This window comes from Chaetodon auriga, chromosome 11 (genome assembly GCF_051107435.1).
Source record: "Chaetodon auriga isolate fChaAug3 chromosome 11, fChaAug3.hap1, whole genome shotgun sequence".
Taxonomy (NCBI): Eukaryota; Metazoa; Chordata; class Actinopteri; order Chaetodontiformes; family Chaetodontidae; genus Chaetodon; species Chaetodon auriga.
In genome coordinates this window covers 24,675,001-24,695,967 of record NC_135084.1, presented here as the reverse complement: position 1 = coordinate 24,695,967, position 20,967 = coordinate 24,675,001, and the positions used below count along the sequence as shown (strand labels likewise).

Below are 20,967 nucleotides of genomic sequence, written 5' to 3'. Positions count from 1 at the left end.
GCAGCCTCAGAACATCCAGTTTGATCAGACCTTTGACCAGTAACACCAGTTTCCTCCCTTCGGTCTGTTTTGAAGTTCGTTTCTGATCCACAGGAAAACGTCAGGAGTCGTTTGTGTTTTGTTTCTCAGTGACTGTTTTCAGTGACGTTCGTCGTCTGTGCAGCTGGAAGGTTTCATTCAGCCGTTTTAACTAAAGCGTTTTTTTCTGGGGGTCAAATAGAGCATGAAGAATTGATGTCGATGTTTGCAGCAATATCGTTTTTCCTCTCAGGAGGGAAAACAGGAGCTATTTTTCATGCACACACAGCAGCTCGGCTCTCAATGCAATTTTCCAGCAGGATGGAAAATTGATCGAAGAGGACACACAGCAGCGTTCACACACGAAATCAGACAACAGCATCGAACTCAAAGACAAGCAGAGGCTCTGTCACTTTTACTTTAAGTGAATTTAAGTTCATGTTTTTACATAATTCATCAGTGTTTGCTGATTGGAGGGATGGCCACTCAGTCACCATAAACCACCTTCAGTTCAAACTGGAGTGTGGATCATAACCATAAGTTATCATCAGTCATCAGAATAACAACAAATCCATTCACTGAAGTCCAGTTTGAGATTACGAGCTGCAAACATGTTTAATCGACTTTAATCTGATTTTACGAAGCGTCTCAGCTGCTCTCAGAAGTGATGATGTGCATTTGCTCGCATTCAAACAGACCACACTGAACACATGTGCTGTACGAACATGCAGAAGGTGTTCATCAACCACAGGCTGGACTCTGAGAGTCGGTCCAGAAGTAACACAGAGCATCTGTATAAAGTGAAGCGACCTGAGGTCAGGAATCAAACAGGACGTGTTAAACCCTTTATGTGAACAAGATGAACGTGAGAAACTGCTCAGAGACTCCATCACATTAGGAGCAGCAACTAAAACCTGCCACAGACAAACAGCATGAACGCCTGGACGTCACATGACCAACTGAAAGAAAGAGAGAGTCCTGACTTCAAACAGAAATAACATCCAGACACACAGTCCGAACGAATGTGAGCCAATCAGACGAAGGCTGGTCAGGAGGAAGGAAGTGACAGCATAAAGGAGGAAGAGGAAGAGAGAACGGGCCAAAGACAGGAGAGTACGTGGGATTAAAAACTGTTTCACTCATCAGAGGGAAGAAGAAACAACAAGACAGAGAGGAGGAGGAGGAGGAGGAGGAGGAGGAGGAGGAAGAAAGATGAGAGGAATGAAGGGAGGAAAGAGTTACATTAACATCCAGCTGACGGGATTATGTTCAAGTTAAGTGTCTGTAAATTAATAACACATAAACTTTATTTATGGGTTGAAGATGATGAAGATGATCATTAAATCAACTCAAACTGATGCTTTTCATCAAAATGTGTAAATCTGCAGGAAAAGACAACACGAGGTACAAACACACAAAGTGCTTCAGATCAAAACATCACTTTGTTCATTATTTGTTAAAATGTTTTGCTCTAAACAAATTTGCTGAAAATTGTCAGTAAAGAGGAAGATGAGAAGAGGAGGAGAAAACGGGAGAGGATGGAAGTACAGGAAGAAGGATGAGGAGGCAGAGGAGGAGCACCACAGAGGAGGACTCAGAGGGAAGAGGAGGAGGCGTTCTTACCCGGCGTCGTGCCCCTTCCCCTGCGTCTGTCCTGCGATGGCGTCCATGATGGCGTCCTGCGAGTACATGCTGATGGGTGTGTTGTACTGGGCGTGGATGATGGTGGCCTTGCCGCCGGGACCCTTCACCTCTATTGGCTTATGGGTGGAGAGGGCGGTGTCCAGAGCGCCGGGGATGAAGCCAGCGCTGATGGAAGGAGGGTGACGGAGAGGAAGAAGAGGAAGAGACAGGAAGGCGAGTGGAGATATGAAGAGGACGGACAGTTGGAGGAAAAGGCCGAGGCGAGTGAGGACGATGCAGCCGACGGTTTGTGTTAAAGGAAGAAACATCCAGGCGAGACATGCTCACAGCAAACAGACAGCTCCTCAGACTTCACGCCTCATGCAACAATACAACCCAAAGATACAACAAGACCATACGTCCACCAGAGACAGGCCAGAAACAGGCCAGAAACAGACCAGAAACAGGCCGGAAACAGACCAGAAACAGACCAGAAACAGGCCAGAAACAGGCCAGAAACAGACCAGAAACAGGCCGGAAACAGACCAGAAACAGACCAGAAACAGGCCAGAAACAGGCCAGAAACAGACCAGAAACAGGCCAGAAACAGACCAGAAACAGACCAGAAACAGACCGGAAACAGACCGGAAACAGGCCAGAAACAGACCAGAAACAGACCGGAAACAGGCCAGAAACAGGCCAGAAACAGACCAGAAACAGACCAGCAAAAGACCAGAAACAGGCTGGAAACAGACTGGAAACAGACTGGAAACAGACCGGAAACAGACCAGAAACAGGCCGGAAACAGACCGGAAACAGACCGGAAACAGGCCAGAAACAGACCAGAAACAGACCGGAAACAGACCGGAAACAGACCGGAAACAGTCCAACATTGTAACAAGGATTTGAGGGAAAGTATCCGGATACTTCAGGGATCTGCAGGGATCCTCAGACGTTTCCCTGAGGGACTCCACCATGAACTCTGAGCAGCAAGTCGAATGAAGTGTTCCTCCCACATCTGTCCCACATCAGACCGAAGCCGAGGCTTCAACGTTCACACCTGCTTCACGCAGTGATTGGTCAGGTGTGAGGAGGTGTGAACTTCTCTCTCGGCTCTGTTTAATTCTCCACACGATGACTTCTTTCATGTTTCATGAGAACAGCTGAGTGCAGCACTGCGAGTCTCCCTGGACAGACTGAAAATGTTGGTTATCTTCGCATGTAAGCGACGCGGCCTCTCCTCTCTTTGACAGCCATGTTTTCACAACAACTGCTAACGTTTCAACACGTCGTACAAACTCAGGCTTTTTGAGCATGAGCCGACTCTTCGTAGACTGAAAACAAGCCTGCACAGAAACAACGCTGAGCTAGTGGAGGAAGTTCAGTCCGAGGAGCTGATGGACAGCGTGTTGCTGTGTAAGACAGGATTTAACAGCTCTGGACAGTTATCATGGATGCGACTATTTTCATTCCCACATCACACCAACATCATTCTTCTTCCACGTCAACATGTTTACAGGTGAGCCAACATCACCAACACGTCACAAAGCTTCACTCGTCTGTCTGACGTCCAGATGAGGCGTCGCTTGTCTTCGCTATGACTCACTACATCAGATGAAAGCATCTCGTCTCGAACGGCGCTCCGCCTGAGGGGTCGGGATGTCATCGAGCCTGAACCCAGCACTGACGATCAGATCTGCTGAAGGCGCTGATGCTCTCAACTTTCAAAGCTGAACATCAATAAACCATCACCACATGATTTCTACGTCTTTAGCACATTTCCACAAATCATTCACAATATTTGCCTTTTAGCAGGATTTTATTCTTAAATTTCGCCTGCAAGTTATCCTGATATTTCCCATTCTGCAGGGAAATACTGAGGAAACAGGAAGAGGGCGCTGTTCCACATGAGCAGAGCTGACTTTCTTTCTGTGTGTGTGTGTGTGTGTGTGTGTGTGTGTGTGTGTGTGTGTGTGTCTGTAAACACGGCCTTAATCTGCAGAAGCATAAACAGAAGCAACTATTTCCACTATGGTTTCATTTGCTTATGGTAATTTTAGCCAGTTATCTATTATTGGACAATGATGCATTGATGATTAAAGAGGCTCCAGCGGGAAACACGATGACACCCACAGCATCAAAGCATGCCTTAAAAGGACCAAACCACAGAGCAAACACACACCCAAGATGCATTCGGCCGGAGAGGATACTAACTTGGGAGCAGCGGGGGAGAAAACCTGGTGTGACCGATGTCGAGGAGATGAAAGCAGAGAGGAGACAGAGAGGATTAGAAAACGTTACAGCATCAGGACAGCGGAGGCTACAGAGAGGCGAGAATGAAAGGTCAGAGGTCAGAGATGTTCGGTCTGTGTGTGGACAGACGTGATGACAGCGAACACGTCACGGTACGTAAGAGTGAAGTCTGCGAGAGCTCGGAGGCCCTTTGTGTTCAGGGAGGAACAAAAATGATCACTGACTAAAGCTTGGAGCTGCCTCAGCAGCTCGGTGGGCCGTCCGATGCTAAGCTAAGCTAATCAGCTGCTGGCTGTAGCTTCGTATTTTGCAAACAGACACGAGCGTGATGTCATCCTGAACATCTGACTGTCAGTGAAGGAGCAGATCCATCATCCATCAGTCATGATCATAACAACACAAACGTCCAAGAAACCAGCAGGAACGAACTGCTGCAGGGTTCAGAGGTAAGACGAGGGCAGTGCGTGTGTGTGTGCGTGTGTGTGTGCGTGTGTGTGTGTGTGTGTGTGTGCGTGTGCCCAGAAGGTTCCCTGACCTTTACCAGCAGCCAGAGGAACCGACAGGTGTTTGGCCTCTTCAGTGACACAGTAACCGAATCACACTGTGAACGCAGGAAACACAAGTCTGTGTGTGCGTGCGTGTGTGTGTGTGTGTGTGTGTGTGTGTGCGTGTGTGTGTGCGTGCGTGTGTGTGTGGCTATGATTATGAATAGTTAACAGTTACAAAGTGGACGTGTGTATTTTGATGTGTTACAGGATAATGTATGTGTGTGTTTTGGATGGGCGGTCCTCAGAAGAACACCTAATCCTTATTCAGATCACTCAGTGGTGGAAGTAGTACTCAGATATTTTAAGTTTAAGTAGTAGTACTTAATGAAGTACTCGTTATGCAGAAAAGCCCATTTCAGAATAATAAATTATATTATCTTGTAATCATGAATGTGTTCATCACTTCTGATCACAGCTGACTTTAATACTTTCACCTGCCGACAGCTTGTTTCACCACAGGATCAATAAAATCCGATCCATAATGATGATACATGATCGTTTAAATACTTCAGTAAAATTATTCCCAAGCGCAGTACTAGAGTTACTTTCCACTTGTGAAGTACGTTTGGTGTTTTAAACGGTGCTGAGGACCCTCCTCTTCCTCAGTCAGTCCCAGTCATCCATCAGTTTTCCACTCAGACGTGGCCCTCGGTGTGTTTTAGGAGACTTCCTGAATGTTCTGACCGTCCTCCTTCTTTTGGTTGTAAAAGCTCAGCAGAGCCTCAGACTCCTCTGAGCTCTGCTGACGTGTGGGTCAACATGGCAGGATGACGCTGCTGAAGGACAGCAGGAAGGCACAGAGAACAGCTGGTGAACATAGTGGAACATCTGGCAGCTAAAGAGCCAAATGTGACCCTCAGGAGATGCTGGAGACCAAAGGTTTAGAGCTGGGTTTGTACTCAACTGAGTGTGGAAGCTCAGACCACAAACAGCATAGAACTGAAGGCTGATCATCACGGCTGGATGAACCGTGATGCGTTCACTTACTCCTCTGTGTGCTGAAGTGCATCTGAGGGGTGACGCGACCACTTTGTGTAGAAAACATGTGACCTGAACGACCTGAATCGAATGAAGTGACTTGTGATTTCTAGAATCTGGTGTAAATACGACGTGGTTCTTCAGCTGCTCCTGATCAGGTTTGTGTTTTATTAGCAGCTCTGCCTCGAGAACAGCTGTGAATCTCCTGCCATGTTTCCTCCACGTCATCACCTCCTCTACGTACCCCGCAGGCCGACCCGCCTGAATGGCCGCCATCTCCCTCAGAGTCTCCTCTGAGTACAGGCCGATCGGCGAGTTATACTGCTTCCTCTGAGCCGGGCTGACCGCCGCTCTCCCCCCGGGAGAGTCTGCCTCTACAGGCCCGGAGGAGGCACTGCAGGCCGACAGGCGGCCGTTCACCTGCACCGACTGAGGCTGCAGGTGGAGCGCGCGGGGGGGGTGGGGGGGTGGGGGGGATGGGAGGGAGCAGAGAATGTTGGGTAACAACTATCAATATCTGATCAATGTGTTTTATAGACAGGTTCTGCTGGAAATGTTGTAAAAATGTCTTTTCAATATATTTTCAATAAGAGCCTGAAGCGGTCCATATTTCTGCTTCTTCATTGATCAATTAGATATTTCAAAAGTAAGTAAGTGAAAAATATCTGAAGTGTTGATCTCATTCAGACTTTAAAGATTATTTTAATTTGAAAAAATTAATAAAGTCTGTACATCTCGGTTGTTTGGTGTTAAACACATAAAACCTTAACTTTTCAGGGATTAAAGCTGAAATATGTCATTTTCCGCTTCTTCCGGTAAAGGAAGCAGAACAAGCCTCAGGTGTGTGTCGGCTGGAGATACGAGCTTTTACCGACAGTTTGTGTCTTTCTTCCTGCGACCACCAGGAGGCACCAGCTCATCATGATGAACCAGGATGACTGAACCACCTGCCCTCCAGAGTGTGTGTGTGTGTGTGTGTGTGTGCGCCCTCATACATGCAGCATTTGGCTGAATTGTCCAGGTTTCGACGCCTGACTGTGAAGGTAAATCTGCACCTGTGCTGCTAAGTGGTTGTGAATTAACAGGTGACACTTTAAACACCTTAAACACCTTAAAGCGCTGCAGCTTTGACGCAGCTTCATAATTAGCTGCCATGAAAGTGAAACATAAATTTATGTAAAAATCTGCAGCAGTTGAGAGAAACTGAGGAGAAAACACAGAATCAAAACATGAACGTGTCTCCTTGTCTGTGCTGACGGCTGAGAGATTCTCTGAGTGTGTTTTTGGCATTTTCTTCATCTGCTTACGGGGTTTTCATCAGGTTTCTTCTGTCATGTGATCTCCAGGCCTCCAAAGTAAAAAGTCAATAACAGATAACATCCGATCAGTTTCGTCTCAGGGTGGATCTGAGAACAGCAGACATCTGCAGCAGTGTGCGGCGGTAGAAATGCATTATGGGTAAAGTTACCTGTTGGTGAGGGATCAGGGGAATGGCGCTGGTGTCGATTCTTGGTGTGGACATCATTGTGGGACGCTTCGACCTGCAGGGAGACAAACGCAGGTGAGGATCCGCAGGTGACGTGAAGCGTTCTCCTGACGTCTGATTAACATCACGGACACGAAATGAAAACATGTTTATTTGTTCAGCTGTAAAAAAAATCCTTCCTGTTCTCAGTTAGTCCTGTTTCTTCATGTTCTTCCACACTTTAAATGATCTCGACCTCTGAGGGTCAACGATGTGAAGTCAGTATGTGGGTCACTCAACGCTCACGGACACAAAGAGAACAAACAGAAATACGTGGCCACTATAGAACCACTTATAGAAGGAAGGCAGCAGGTGAAAAACCTTCAGCTCCAAATAAGAAAGAGAGGAGGTCAAAGGTCAGAGCACTGCGACTGTAGAAAACATCTCTGTGAGCTGCAGGAAATAATGGAAAGAGCTGAAAGCACTCGCTGAAAAAGACAGCGTTACAGGTGAATCCACCTTCTCTTGTGAGGAACTGCTGGCAGTCTGGGCGACAAACCGTCTGCAGCGCCTGGTTCGAAATGTGCTGCTCAGAGACGGGAAGTCGTGAACGCTCCGTACATGCACACCCTTTCTGACCAATAAGAAGCTTCCTCTGAATTTAGCTGCCTGTGGTATCAGCCAGGTGAGGGAAACCCCTTTTGGTCCCAGAGGAGGAGTAACTCTGAGGCAGGAGGTTTTGTTTAGACTGTGTGATAATAATAATAATGACTGGTGTTTTATTATTATTGTATCTGCTGATTAGAGACGCTGGTATTCGCTCTGTCTCGTCCCGACATCCCTGTGACTGCTGGAGGCCTTCATGCTTACTGGACTGTGAACGTGAAGCTCTGTATTTAATGTCAGTGACTCTGAAAGAAGACCAGCATGTCACAGTGCACACTGACTGAAACTGGACTAAATTAAAAAGAGGTTGAATAATATGATGAACGCTAACATTCGACACAGGACTGAGAGACCCTTCATCCACAGCGGCGGCTCGGGACGCTGAGATAAATCTGTCTGCGATGGCTTTGGACAGGCTGTTCTTAAAGGAGCTGAGTTTGGAGGGATTGTCTGAATGAACCTTCTGACAGTCACAGATTTATTACAGTCATTTTCAGAAAAATGACTTGATTGGATTTCCTGCATTGTGCGTTTTCCCATCTCATCAGAGGCGGCGTGAAGGGCGGCGCAGGTCAAACAGCTTCTTTTATACGTGCTGCTGCATTTCATCTATTTCCTGACCTCCTTCTCCTGAAGTCCACCGCAGCTTTACGCTAACAAAACAAGACGAGTGACAGACAGAAGATGAGAAAAGAGACATGGCAGAGGCTCCTCATCCTCAGCAAACGTCTTATCTTCATCGCCCAGAGGGTCTGCTGTGATGAGACTCCGTGTGGACCGACATTCATTTCCTCACTCAACTGATCAGATCTCCTCCGTCAGACTCCTTCAGGCTACGAGACCCAAGATTTGACTGAGAGCTCTTCTTTAGGTCACGTGACACCAAACAGTCCACCGTAAACATCTGCAGCCGACGTCTTTCCCTTTGTTTCCAAACAGCGTTTAAGCCCACACGAGATAATCATCTGCCAGCGTCCAGTGACTACAGGCCAGACTCTGAGCTCCCCCTTTAAGAATAACATTAGAGACACTGGTCCTCCGGCAGTTCTATCATTTCTTTACCTCAAACTTACAGAGGTTTCAGTCGGGTGTTGGCTTTTGTAGAAGTGGTTGATGATCTTCCAATAAATCCAGGTGCCAGTTAACGTTTAGTTTAGGTCGTATTTGATGTGAGTGCTCATAAAACTCCACGCTGGACCTTTTGGAGCTGTTTAACTGGTTTACTTCCTCAAAGAACGATTTTTTTTAATCATTTGTTACCCTCAGAGGTGTCATCAGCATCTCTTTCTGTTGCTGTGCTACAGTTCGACGCTGCTGTGTCTCCTGATGACGTCGGAGCAACTGATGCACGTTTTGCACAGACGTATTGAAGATGTGCAAGATAAACATTTCACAGCTCAGCCAGGATGAAAGTGGACGATGAGCTGACCTTCGCCTCCAACATCGCTGCAAGACAAGACGCTCCTGCAGCTTCGTCCTCCACAAAATCAGGAGGACACATCAAGACAGTCCAGGATCTGGTCCAGACTGTGTCCAGAGTCCTGCAGCTCTCTCCTGGCTGGTCCGTCCAACCTCTGCAGCTCATTCCGAAAGCTGCAGCAGCCCGGCTGGTGTTCACTTGCCTGCCGTGCTGAGCTGAACGGCAGTTAGTAAAGTGAAGTGATTCAATAAAAATCAATAAACTTCTTATTGAGTCTGAACAGCCCGAACAGAGAACTGTGACCTTTTAACGTCCGTCTAACAAAAGCTGAGGATTGAATGTGAAGAGGAGGATTCACTGTAAGCAGCTGCAGACGTCAGGACGAAGGACACAGCGTAGGAGTAAATGTCACCATCAAACACTCTGTCCGTCCTCCTCGCTCAGGAGACAAACATGGACATGAACACAGGACATGCTTATTTTTTCCGTCCTTACTTGGACATGGTGAGCGCCAGGTTGTAGTTGGCCATCTTGATCTTGTTCTGGGCCTCCAGGTGAGTCATCCCCTCAGTGCTGACGCCATCGATGGCGACGATGACATCACCCTGCACCAGGTTACCTTGCGCTGCCTTGCTGCCCGGAGTGATCTGTCCAAACACAAAGACAAAGACCTGTGAGCCGACTTTTGCTCCCGGACACGTGATGGACACACAGATCAAATCTGGAACATTCTGATTGGCTGTTTTTTTTTATATTTATAACTCAAACACTCTGGTTTTCAAAGACACAAAACAAAAACAGACCACGGCCAAACTTCTGCTTTCATGTCCTGAATGTTGGATTAGAGCATGTGTGATGCAGTGACACTGACCACAGGTCAGCGCACACGTCAGTCTGGATGGAAGGATCACTGCTTTCCATGAAGCAATCAATCAAATGGGAAAAGAATCAATGAATCAGTCGATGGTTAATATGTCTGCACGCTTCAGTTCCCTTAATCTGAAAATCTACCTCAGGAGTTACAGAGACCTTAATCTCTCTATCAGCTGATCCGGTGACCAAAATCAAATTACTGGGTGTTAAATTAGAAAACTGAGTCTCTGAGGTGGAAAAGGAGCGTCGTTATCTCTCAGAAATGATCTGCAGATGTTCCATCTTCTGCTGTGACTGATGCTGTTTGGTCACTTGTTCTTGTTTTTCAGTTACAAACCTACTGAATTCTGAAAAGTGAAAAAATTTGGTCATAAACCAAAGCAGTGGACACATTATGTCACCTGATGGTGGCGCTGCGTGAAAAGCGGTGGAAACATGGCGGCATCTGACCAGGCTGACCCTGTGACCTTTGACTCACAGGGCCGGTCTGCAGCCTCGAGGCCTCTGTGGCGCCTCGAACACAAAGACAGGACACAAGCGTTGGTGTCTGAATGCTAAACCCTGGACAGCTGTCCACACACTGCTAACACCTGCTGAGGCACATCCATTCACTCTAATTAGTCCTAAAATCCCTCCTGCCCGCTCTGCTCTATCCGTCTCATCACTTCTCCATCATCACTCTATTTCCATCCACAGGAGTCACCAGAAACCTGCAGCACCGAGCTGATACTGTACCAACAAGGGTCCAGGCCCGAGAGAAGGAGCACGAACATCTGAGGGATCTGCTTAAAGCCTCTGAGAAAACAGCCTCCAGATCCAGGAGGAACACCAGCACAGTCCAACGCAGTAATACACAGCAGTAATACACAGCACACAATAATACACAATACACAGCAGGAATATGTGAAAGAATACACAGATTTATAGCAGGAAAATAAACATCCATTAAACAAACACGTGGCTCAACACAGGAGGACCAGCTCCTCAGGTGAAGACTCAGCGGTTCACCTGAGACTGGACGAGAAGGGACACTCAACAACGGACACAGTCTGGACAGAGAGGACAGACGGTCTGAGAGAGGAGTGAAGGAGGCTGTTTAAAGCATCCTCCAACAGAGGAGGACGACTACAACACCACTCGTCCTCCACCTCCAACACTGTCCTTCATCCTGTCACAGGAGATTGAACAACCATTCACACCTGGCCTCAGGTGATGACTCCAACACCTGTCGTTCACACCTGGCCTCAGGTGATGACTCCAACACCTGTCGTTCACACCTGGCCGGCACAGGTGCCACAGAGGTTAAACACCTGGGACTCCCCACCAGTCAGACAGAACTGAACAAGGGGACAGTTAAAGGGGACACAGGGAACATTTAAAGGACTGGAGGGCAGCAGAAACAGGACTCTTGGGGAGTCTGGAGTCACTATTTAAAGTGCCTGCCCTTGTGGTGCTGTAGTGTGTGCTGGTTAAAGCACCTGTTGTGTAAACAGGTGATCCTGGGTTCAAATCCCAGCAGTGCCTCATCATAAATTCATTATTCTGTGGTAGTGTTTGCTATAACAGCCTCTTCTCCTCAGATTATGATTGGCCTGCTTCATCCCACAGCTCCAATCAAAAATGTCCTCAAGACTAACTTGTAGCTGAGCTGGAACATCTTTCTAAAGGGCGTGAAGCGCTGACGACACCGAAGAGCTGCAGACCTGTCAGACGTTTCTTCACGTCCACAAACGAAATGTCTTTGTCTCTCAGAGTGAGCGTTTTAAAAAGCTCAAAAACAACTTTTGTTTCAGCATCACCTTGAAACCAGAACCTGCGCTGATTCCAAATATCAGAGCTGAGTGGCAGCACACAGAAGAGCTGAAAACCAAACGCCACACTTCATGTCTTACTACACCGGAGATATGAGACCACAGCACGTCCTGTCAATCTGAGAACAGAGGCTCATGGGTAATCACGAATCAGCTAAATGGAGATGTCACGGCTGTTTGTCTAAAATCACTGAGTGGAGCCCAAGAGCATGACAGAAAGCCACGTTTAGTCACGTCCCATATCGCCATGGCAACAGGAAGCGAGGTGGCTGGATTACAGAGCGACACACACACACACACACACACACACACACACACACACACACACACACACACACACACTGGTACGTCAGCTCAAATCTCTGCAGAGCCTGAACACACAAAGAACTGTTGAGTGGACAGAACCAGAGCACGCTGTAAAAAATACAAGTTTTTATCTGCGCTATCCCACAATGCACTTGGCTTCAGGAGATAAAATCAAAGGGGTCAGTCAGATGATTACAGACCACATTTTGTCTTCTTTGTTCTTGTTCTTTACTTGAGAAAGTTTGAATTATTTATTGAGCGAAAACACTGAAAACTTCCTGTTTGTTTGTTCTGTCAGTATCATGTTGATGATGATGAGCGTCTTCCTCACTCGACTTCTGGAGCTGCAGCAGGAAGCAGAGGCGCTGTGGCTTAGCTGGTCAAAGCGCCTGTCTAGTAAACAGGAGATCCTGGGTTCGAGATCCTGGGTTCAAGTCCCAGCAGCGCCTGGCTTCATTATTTCTTACTGGTTTAGATCGATCAAACTTTCTCTCTCAGCAGATCCTGCAGAAACACTGGAGCTGAAGATGTGACAGAAGATCAGGGTCGAGCCATTTACGAAGCAAGAACACTGAAAACACACTGCGTGCTGTTCCTTCCATGTGTTTTTATCTGTTTTCTACAGAATCGGTGTAAACTGAATATATTTGGGTTTTGATTGCAAAACAAAAGATAACAGCTGGTGTGTTGTTTAAACTCTCACCATTAGGGACCAGATTCAGGTCAGATCAGCCTCTCATTGGCCGCCTGAAACAGGTGACCAATGGCGTGCTTGTACCCACAGCCTCCAGCCGGAGAGGCAGAAGAGGGTGGAAGTGAAAAAAAATAGTGGAAGAAAGGAGGGAGAAAAAGAAGAGGAGGTGCTGTGGCTTAGCTGGTCAAAGCGCCTGTCTCGTAAACAGGAGATCCTGGGTTCGAATCCCAGCAGCGCCTCAGTGGATTCGGGCTTTGACTGGTGCTGATCTTCATGAACGAACACTGAGCCCCTCTGTTGCGTCACGTTAAAGCCTCCTCTTGTGCTTTTTAACTCTTTCTGCTCTGCTCGTGTTCGTTTGCTGACTGCAGCTGATTTCAGGTCTGCTCGGCTTCCACATTATTTCACCACCGGCAAAACCACGTTTCTCTTTCAGGAAGCTGCTCACTGAGCTCGAACAATGCGCGGCCTGTCCGGGCTGCAGCGTGGCCTACTTTCCCTCCGAGCCATTCACACTGACCCACATACACCTCACACACTCCGTACACACACCTCCTGAATTCACGCTCATTCATCTCGGGATGCTGCCACAGGAAGCAGAGGCGCTGTGGCTTAGCTGGTCAAAGCGCCTGTCTAGTAAACAGGAGATCCTGGGTTCAAGTCCCAGCAGTGCCTCAGTCACAAATGATTGATCTTTTATCCAAAACAGATAAAGGTAACAGATGGAAAACAGGCGCTCAGCTTCCTGAGCGGCATCAACAAACAGCTGAACATGCAGATTTTAATAAATGTGCTTTTCATGGAGCAGACGCTCGTGGCTTTACCTTCAGTTTCTCTTTAAAGCTCAGCAGCTGATTGCAGCACACAACAGACGCTTTGCCGTCTGTTAAAACTGGACTAATCAATTAATCAAAGTGTGAAAGTGAAAGTCACTGTAAGCACTGCAGCACAGGCAGCTTCTCAGCTTCAGCCTGTGGCCTGCGTTCATCTCTGACTCAGTCTGGAAATCATCAAACACACACGTGACGGAGGAGACGCTGTCTGACTGAACGAACACAGGACAGAGTAACTGATAAGACAGCGTGTGTGTGTGTGTGTGTGTGTGTGTGTGACCTTCAGAAGCTAAAAACAGCCTCCTGCCTGTCAGCAGCTCTGGCCGCGCTGCAGGCCTTTCAGCCGGTGGAGACAAATGTCAGAGTGCTGCAGGACGAGAGCAGCCATGAAAGATCCACGTCGTCAAGTCATTGAGTTCACTCACGTTTCCGCTTCAGATCAGCCTGAAAAGAGCGACTCTCAAACCCATCGTTTGTCTCTCTGAGGCTGATTCATGTGTCTGTTGGTTTCATGTCTCTGTCATTGTTTTGTCCCTTTTCGTTTATGTTTTATGTCTCTTTGTTGTTGTTTGTGTCTTTTTTGTCAGTTTTGTGCCTCTTTGTTGTTGTTTTGTGGGTTTTTCTGTTTGTTTCATGTCTCTTTGTCATCGTTTTGTGTCTTTTTGCCGACCTTCCCATAGAAAATAGCCACAGTCACCTCAGACAGAGGTCAGGGCCCAGCTGGGGCCCCTCGTGCCCACTCGGTAATCCATCCACGCCTGCAGTAACCCTGAAAATAACCTCAACTTCTGTCTCCTTCTCTAACAGACAGCACTGTGACATAATCTGCAAAAGATGTCTCCAAGAATCCAGATCGATGCTGTACTGCAGGTCTCTGTGGGTCCAACATGGATCGGGGGTTCCCTGATGTGAAACCGTTTGGGATTTCCTGATCTGGATGATCCAGTTCAGCTGTAGCAGGAAGCGGGAGCTCAGTGAGAGCTGAGTCAGCTGGAGGCGTTACAGCAGGAGTCGAGTTACTGAGAGTTCAGCTTTCACACAGACTGTAAAACTTTATTAGAGCAGCTCAGGTCGACGCTGAGCTGAAACCTGCTGGTGTGGTTTGTGCGTCGCAGCTGAAAACACGAGTCGCTGTTTTATAATAGACAAACACTGGAATGAAAAGCAAAGACAAGTTGGACACCAAAGTCCACACAAATGTAGATTTTTGAAAGGTTTATCCTTTGTCCTTCATCCACCTGCAGCACAAACTCGATGACATTTCAGTCGTCCCTGCAGCCGCATGAGGCTCCTCAGAGGAGATATCAGGAAACATCCGGCAGGTCAGCGCAGCAGAGCGAGGAAATCCACGAGACCACTGAGACCTGCCGGGACATCCGAGGCCGCCGACAACACAAGATGCTGTTTTCCACACTGACACTAGCCTCATGCTAACTGCTGGCTAAAAAAGAGACAAGAGTGATTCGTCCACCACATTTAAATCTACTGAGGACATCCTGAGACAAAAGTCTAAAGACGTTCAGCAGGTGAAACAGCTTCAGCTTCTCCGCTTCCTCAAAACAAAGACGGTTAGAAACTTAGCGTTGCCACATATGTTCAGTCGCTGGATGTCGCTCCATCATGCTCTAATTTGCATATCTGTGACATCACAAAGTCTCCATAAAGTTCGGTGAGGACAAGAGGAGCTGCAGATTCAGCTGATGAGTCTCTACCAGAGACACCATTAACCATTGTTAATATACACATAAGGATCACAGCTGCTTCAAGGGGAAGCTCGTTTCCTTGATGACACTCTTTGAACAGATTTTGGATTTTTTGGCTCCATAAACTGGCAGCAGCTGTAACAGGAAGATGTCTCCAAGGTTTGTTTCTTATAGTCGGAGGACGAGCTCCTCAGTGTCTGTTGTGTTTTGGACACCAGTGCTAATCAATCTGTACGTGCAGCTGCACACATGCTTCTGTGATTAAACGGCTGCTCACTGTGGTTTTTATCAAACAAACAGGAGGAAATGGTGCATCTGTTGGGACTATTTTCAGCGGCGGATGAATCTACATGTGCTGCTTTAGTGAGTGTTTGGGTTAGCAGGACAGTGTGTGTGTGTGTGTGTGTGTGTGTGTGTTTGTGTGTGTGTGTGTGTGTGTGTGTGTGTGTGTGTGTGTGAGTCAGACTGAACCACAGTGTGTGAACAGTGCGGCTCACTGATGTGTTTCAATGGAGCTCAGAGGAAGAAGATCTATCAGCTGTGATTGACACGCTGAGCTGTTAGCCGTTAGCATTCAGCGCTGGTTTGAGGATGAACATGACAGCTGATAAAACAACAGCGAATATCAGAGTTTAGAAAGTCGACTTATCACCAGAAACCAAACGACCCACAGCTGAACAGACGCGGTTCGGTTCGCTCACTATGAACGAGTCCACAGCAGCAGACCTGGACTCCTTCAGCCTCACCTGAACGCTGATCCCACCGTTTCATCTCCGCTCCCTGAAGCTCTGAGCCAGAGGAAACAACGAGCCGCCCAGCACAGAGGCATGATGGGAAGCGTCCGCCGCCCCTCGCCCGTCCACAAACTCTGGCACTGTCACAAAAGACGGCGGTGCCAGAAAAGGCAGCATGGATCCATTTGGCGAGCTGCTGTCATAACAGCGGCAGATTAGCGCCACATGGCACCGCAGAGGGATGGAGGTATTTTTATGAAGGAAGCTCAGGGTTTCTGTGCTCTTCTCTCTCTGTTTATTTCTGTCAGTGGGTATTAACATGGCCGCAGCGAAAGCCTGCAGATTTATGTGTGTGAATGTGAGTCTAACAGACGGCAGCGAAGTTCAGGCCGACGGGACAAATCTGAGGCAGACGGAGGATTTCTGGGTGATTTAAACAAACGTTTTCATGTCAGCAGTGCAAACAAATGGACGAGTTTCTGAGACGCCCAGGAAGCATTTACACCTGTCTGCACCTCACACCTGTGCACCAAACGACCACAGAGGCACAAAATCCACCAGCTGTTTATCTCCACCAACCAAAGAGCTCATTCCCACAGAGGACAACAGACACACTGCAGTACTTATACTTTCAATACTTCAAGTACATTTTCCTCATTATGCGTAAATACTTTTAATGAAGTCAGTAAGTACGTTTACGTATACCAGAGTACTTGTACAGTGTGGTATAAGTACTTTTGCTGTAGTAAATTCATTTGACACCACCTCTCTCCGCTGTCGTCCTCCTCTGAACGTGTGGACTGACGTTTCATGACCGGCTGAATCTGCCCGACTGTAAACAGCTGTCCAACATGGCCGCCTGATGATGTCATGGCGTACTATGAACCACCAAGAGAGAGACAGAGGGGAAGCTCTTCATCAGCTGTTCCTGAATGACTGAGACTGCTGTCAGCGTGTGTGTGTGTGTGTGTGTGTGTGTGTGTGTGTGTGTGTGTGTGTGTGTGTGTCAGCAGCTGCTGGATGTGTCAGTTCAGCCAAAAGTCACCAACTGAAGACAGACAGACGATCAGCACACTGCAGTCAATCAGATACACTGTGATTGATTATTGATCTATCAAAGCCCTGATCAATACTGCACTCATCTGTCAGGCTGTTTGACCTCAACTGATGCAGTAAAAGTACTAGCTGCAGTTACAGTATCTAAAGTAGTTGCTGTAGTAAGCAGTACACAGTAGTGGGAAGAATCTAAAGTACATCTACACAAGTTTTCTACTTAAGTGCAAGTTTGAGGTATTTGTACTTTACTTGAGTATTTCCATTTGTACTTCTGTTCAACATCACTGTCCAATCAGATCTGGTGTTTATTTGAACCACAGAGAGTGAAAACACTGGAACTGGTCCTCACAAGATCAGCCTGTTCTTCATACTGGTTTCTTACTGGTTTGCCTGCTCTGACAGCGTGGCCCCTCAGACAGACGCAGAACGTCACTCTGAGCCAAAAACATATCGACAACGCAGCACTAAAAAGTTCATATTGATGGATTTTGAGACTCTTGTCTTACTTTTATTTGGGAGACAAACGTGATCTGTTTGTCTTCAGTCAATATTCGTTTGAACTGTCGTCATTAACAGGCTGCTGAATTAGCTGTTAGCAGCTCCTGTTAGCTCCTCCTGCTAGCTGTGCACTGTGATACTGAAGAGTTCTGCATCAGAGCTTTTCCAGGACTAAAAATCGATGCTCCTCACACCTCCAAACATATTTCCATCCACTCAGGTCACACACTCAGACATCAGACAAACACTGAAGCTGCCGTCGCTCGGCGAGGAGGCTTTTAACCACATCAACCTGCAGGACGCGCTCTCGTTCTCTGAGGTGGTCACACAGCATCTGAGGGGTCAGAGGTCACAGCAGCTCAAACAGGCATGAAAGACACTTTAACTGGACTCATCCTGTGAGCCTGAACTCGCTGCACACAATTACTGCAGAACATATTGGAAATTAAAAACGAAGCTTCAAAGAAAACATTGATCAAAGCTGCGCCTTGCTGTGATGATCCAAGCGTGAAAAGCTGCCGGGATCGTTAGCAGTTATTGGTGATGGAACTTCTCATTGGCTTACACTGATCTGCTCTTTGATGTCTGAGTGTCTGAAGATGTCAAAGTTAGTAAGAGACGATTAAGAAAACACACCTCTTCATCGTAAACGGTGGGACGGAGAAAACAAGTGATAAGAAGATGTTCAATAACCATTTCAGCATTTGGAACAAGTCAAGCAGTGAGAAGGAACAAAGACACGAATGAATAAGAAGTCTAAACGAACGTGTTCGTGGAGTTCGTGTGTGTCCTGAAAAAGCCTCACAGCAGGACGTCTGCATCGCATCACATCCTCTCAGACCACCACAGGAAACTCATCCACAGCCCTGAAGACCTGCAGATCTTCCTCCTCATCAACATCCACCACCGTCTGCACGTTACGTCAAAGAAGAGCAGCGTTTTACTCCTGGAGGTCTACATCACCAGCAGGCAGCTGGCAGAGGGAAGGTCAAAGGTCAAAGGTAAACCACTCTGACAACAGATGCAGCAAATTCTCCTGTGAGCCCAGAAAGAGAGGAGAGGTAGAGGAGGGTTTTCTCTCCCTGCCTCTGCTCTATTCAGAGAGATGAGGCTGTGAAACCAACACCAGCTCCAGTTTTAGGCCTCCAGCTCTGCTTTCAGCCTCCCTGACAGATCCTGGCAGCCGTCACGGTGGCCGCAGGTCTCACCCTGACAGGCTGAAGACGAGGTCCTGAAACTTCCACCGACCGGATTATTATCCAACCGTCCACACTTTTCAGGAAAGAGTCAACAATCAGCATGAAAGAGGAAGCAGAGGACAGAAACCGACCCAGAAAAACCACTTCAGACCAGCTTTAAAGGACTATTAACCAAAACATGGCCTGATGTTAGATTCCTGCTTCCTCTCCTCTCAGCAGTTTCCATTCATTTCAGTTACGTGTGAAACTTCATCACATAATCCTGCGAGCTGCAGGCCTGCGCTCTGTTACGGTCACTTTACCTTCTGTGGTGACGGAGAAGAAAACGCGATTGTTCCACTGATTTCATTCAAATCCGAACAACAATCAACACGAACAGGAAACAACGGCGGCCTTTATTTCAAAAATCAAATCACTTGAAATCTCTATTTTCTCCAAACAAGTGAACAAATCTGACAAATCAACTTGTTTCAGCTGTTCTCTCAAAGTTTCTCTTGATTCGAGAGCGTCAGCCTGCCTCAGTCTAATGAATGGAATCAGTCATCAATGTGTTTAATATCCATAAAAATAAAAGGTTTCAGCTTTGGAGACGAGTCAAACGTCCTTCAACCGAAGGGAGGCCAAACCGTCTGAACTCTGAGCTGCTGATGAAGCTGTCCAATTTGAGATTCCTGAATGAAAAACACTTTAGAAGCAGTGTCTTACCCTGGAGATGGTCAGCGGCATGTTGAAGTCCTTCCCGCCCTGCAGCCTGAAGCCCCAGGGGCCGGGGCCGGGCAGCGACACGGTGTAGGCGCTCATTCTTCCAACGAAAAGATCCCCCGAAACGGACGACGGCGATTCGACCAAACTTTCTTAAAACCCCACAGCTGCTGGAGGGATGGGAGCGAGGGCCGGCGCCGAGTAGCCTCTGAAAGGACACAGAGAACAGGATATGAAGCAGGTGACAGAGGAAGAAAGAAACCTGACGTGAAACGGAAAAATGAGTCGAATGCACCGACCGAAACTCTGAGAGGAAGACGAGAAAGAGCGAAAAAAGAGGAAGAAGCTGAGGGAGCAGAAAGAAGAGGACCTGCCTGCTCAGAGGAGCTGAAGTGACAGCCTAAGAATAGCCACAGATAGCACTGTTGCATTGTGGGGGGTGCAGGGGTGAGGCAGGGTGAGGCGGGTGAGGCAGGGCAGGGGGCTTGAAGGGAAGGGGGGGGGTGGACTTATATGGCGTGAAAGGGGACACCCGGTATGCCAGGCTCGCCGTGATTCACCGGGGCTAATATAGACCCAGCAGATTCTTCTAGACCTCTTCTCTCCCCCCTCGTTGTTACGCCCAGGGTTTCCCTCGCACCCAATCAGGGGCGATGCCACAAACCGTCTCATTATCTTGGTGGTGATAAAGGCGAAACAGAAAGGTCACCAGTTAAGTGGCTCCGATAGCTCAAAGGTCAGCAGCAGATGGGTTATTACAGTAAGTCACAGGTTCAAATCCCCCCACACGTCGCTGCCGAAGGTCCCTGCAGCAAGGCATCAAACGTCTGCCAACCAAACACTGGGACTGGACTGAACATTTCGTATTTTAGCATTGAGAAGGCTGCAGCAGACACTGTGTAAATGTACGGTGGCCCTGAGGGTCAAAACACAAGGACACTTCAGAAAACACATCCAAACTTTACGGGATCAGGCTCTTCTTACTGCCTCTGCTGACCAAACACCGCTTCTGCTCACACGGATCTGGATGTGACCTTTCCTGCTCTGATGTGAAACTGTTAACGAGGCTTTGTTGCGTGTTCGTCGTGTTGCTTGTCGCTGTTGCTTTAAATCTAATCACCACAGATTTAAAACAGCAGCTGATGTTTCATCATCTCCACCATTAGCCGGCTCGGCTCCTCCCGACCGCAGACGGTTAACAAAACTTTTTTTCCTGCGTTTTTTGGTCAATTTCTTGCATTTTTCATCCTTATGAACAACAATTTTTGATATTTTGTTCCTTGTGGTGTCTCGGTTTGATCACTTTCAGAATAAAGGCAGAACATAAAACATCACATGTGTTATGTGTGTTATCGAGCTTCCTATGCAGAAAATCGCTTCCTGCCCTCCATCTGCATTTTGCACCACAACAAATGAGTGACGTGATGTCAAATGCAAACAGCCTATTAACTCTTTGCTAAGCCCCTCCTCCAAACAGCAGCTGTGTATAAGAGTCAAATATTTATTCCTGAATTCACAGTACGAGTGATCGACTTCTCTAATGTTACTCCCTTAATTAATACAGTTTCATAACAGCAGTCACACTAG

The 20,967-nt window shown here is 47.5% G+C and overlaps 1 protein-coding gene and 3 non-coding genes across 6 annotated transcripts in view; 3 read left to right on the top strand and 1 right to left on the bottom strand.

Moving 5' to 3' along the window:
• Positions 1-20,967, bottom strand: part of LOC143327967 (LIM domain-binding protein 3-like) — a 33,498-nt gene that overhangs the window by 10,290 nt on the left and 2,241 nt on the right. For 2 of the 3 annotated variants that reach the window (XM_076742694.1, XM_076742695.1), the window contains exons 3-6: positions 19,384-19,588; positions 9,467-9,618; positions 6,889-6,961; positions 5,665-5,855 (exon numbers count right to left, since the gene is read on the bottom strand). In XM_076742694.1, the coding sequence (XP_076598809.1) occupies positions 5,665-5,855; positions 6,889-6,961; positions 9,467-9,618; positions 19,384-19,479 (512 nt within the window). In that variant the 5' untranslated portion in view covers positions 19,480-19,588. Of the gene's footprint in view, positions 1-1,641; positions 1,828-3,855; positions 3,879-5,664; positions 5,856-6,888; positions 6,962-9,466; positions 9,619-19,383; positions 19,589-20,967 lie in introns of all 3 variants that reach the window. The other variant, XM_076742696.1, reaches the window with a different exon arrangement.
• trnat-agu (transfer RNA threonine (anticodon AGU)) lies at positions 12,323-12,410 on the top strand. The gene has a single exon. It is a non-coding gene; the product is annotated as a tRNA-Thr (tRNA).
• Positions 12,821-12,894, top strand: trnat-cgu (transfer RNA threonine (anticodon CGU)). The gene has a single exon. It is a non-coding gene; the product is annotated as a tRNA-Thr (tRNA).
• On the top strand, positions 13,257-13,330 carry trnat-agu (transfer RNA threonine (anticodon AGU)). The gene has a single exon. It is a non-coding gene; the product is annotated as a tRNA-Thr (tRNA).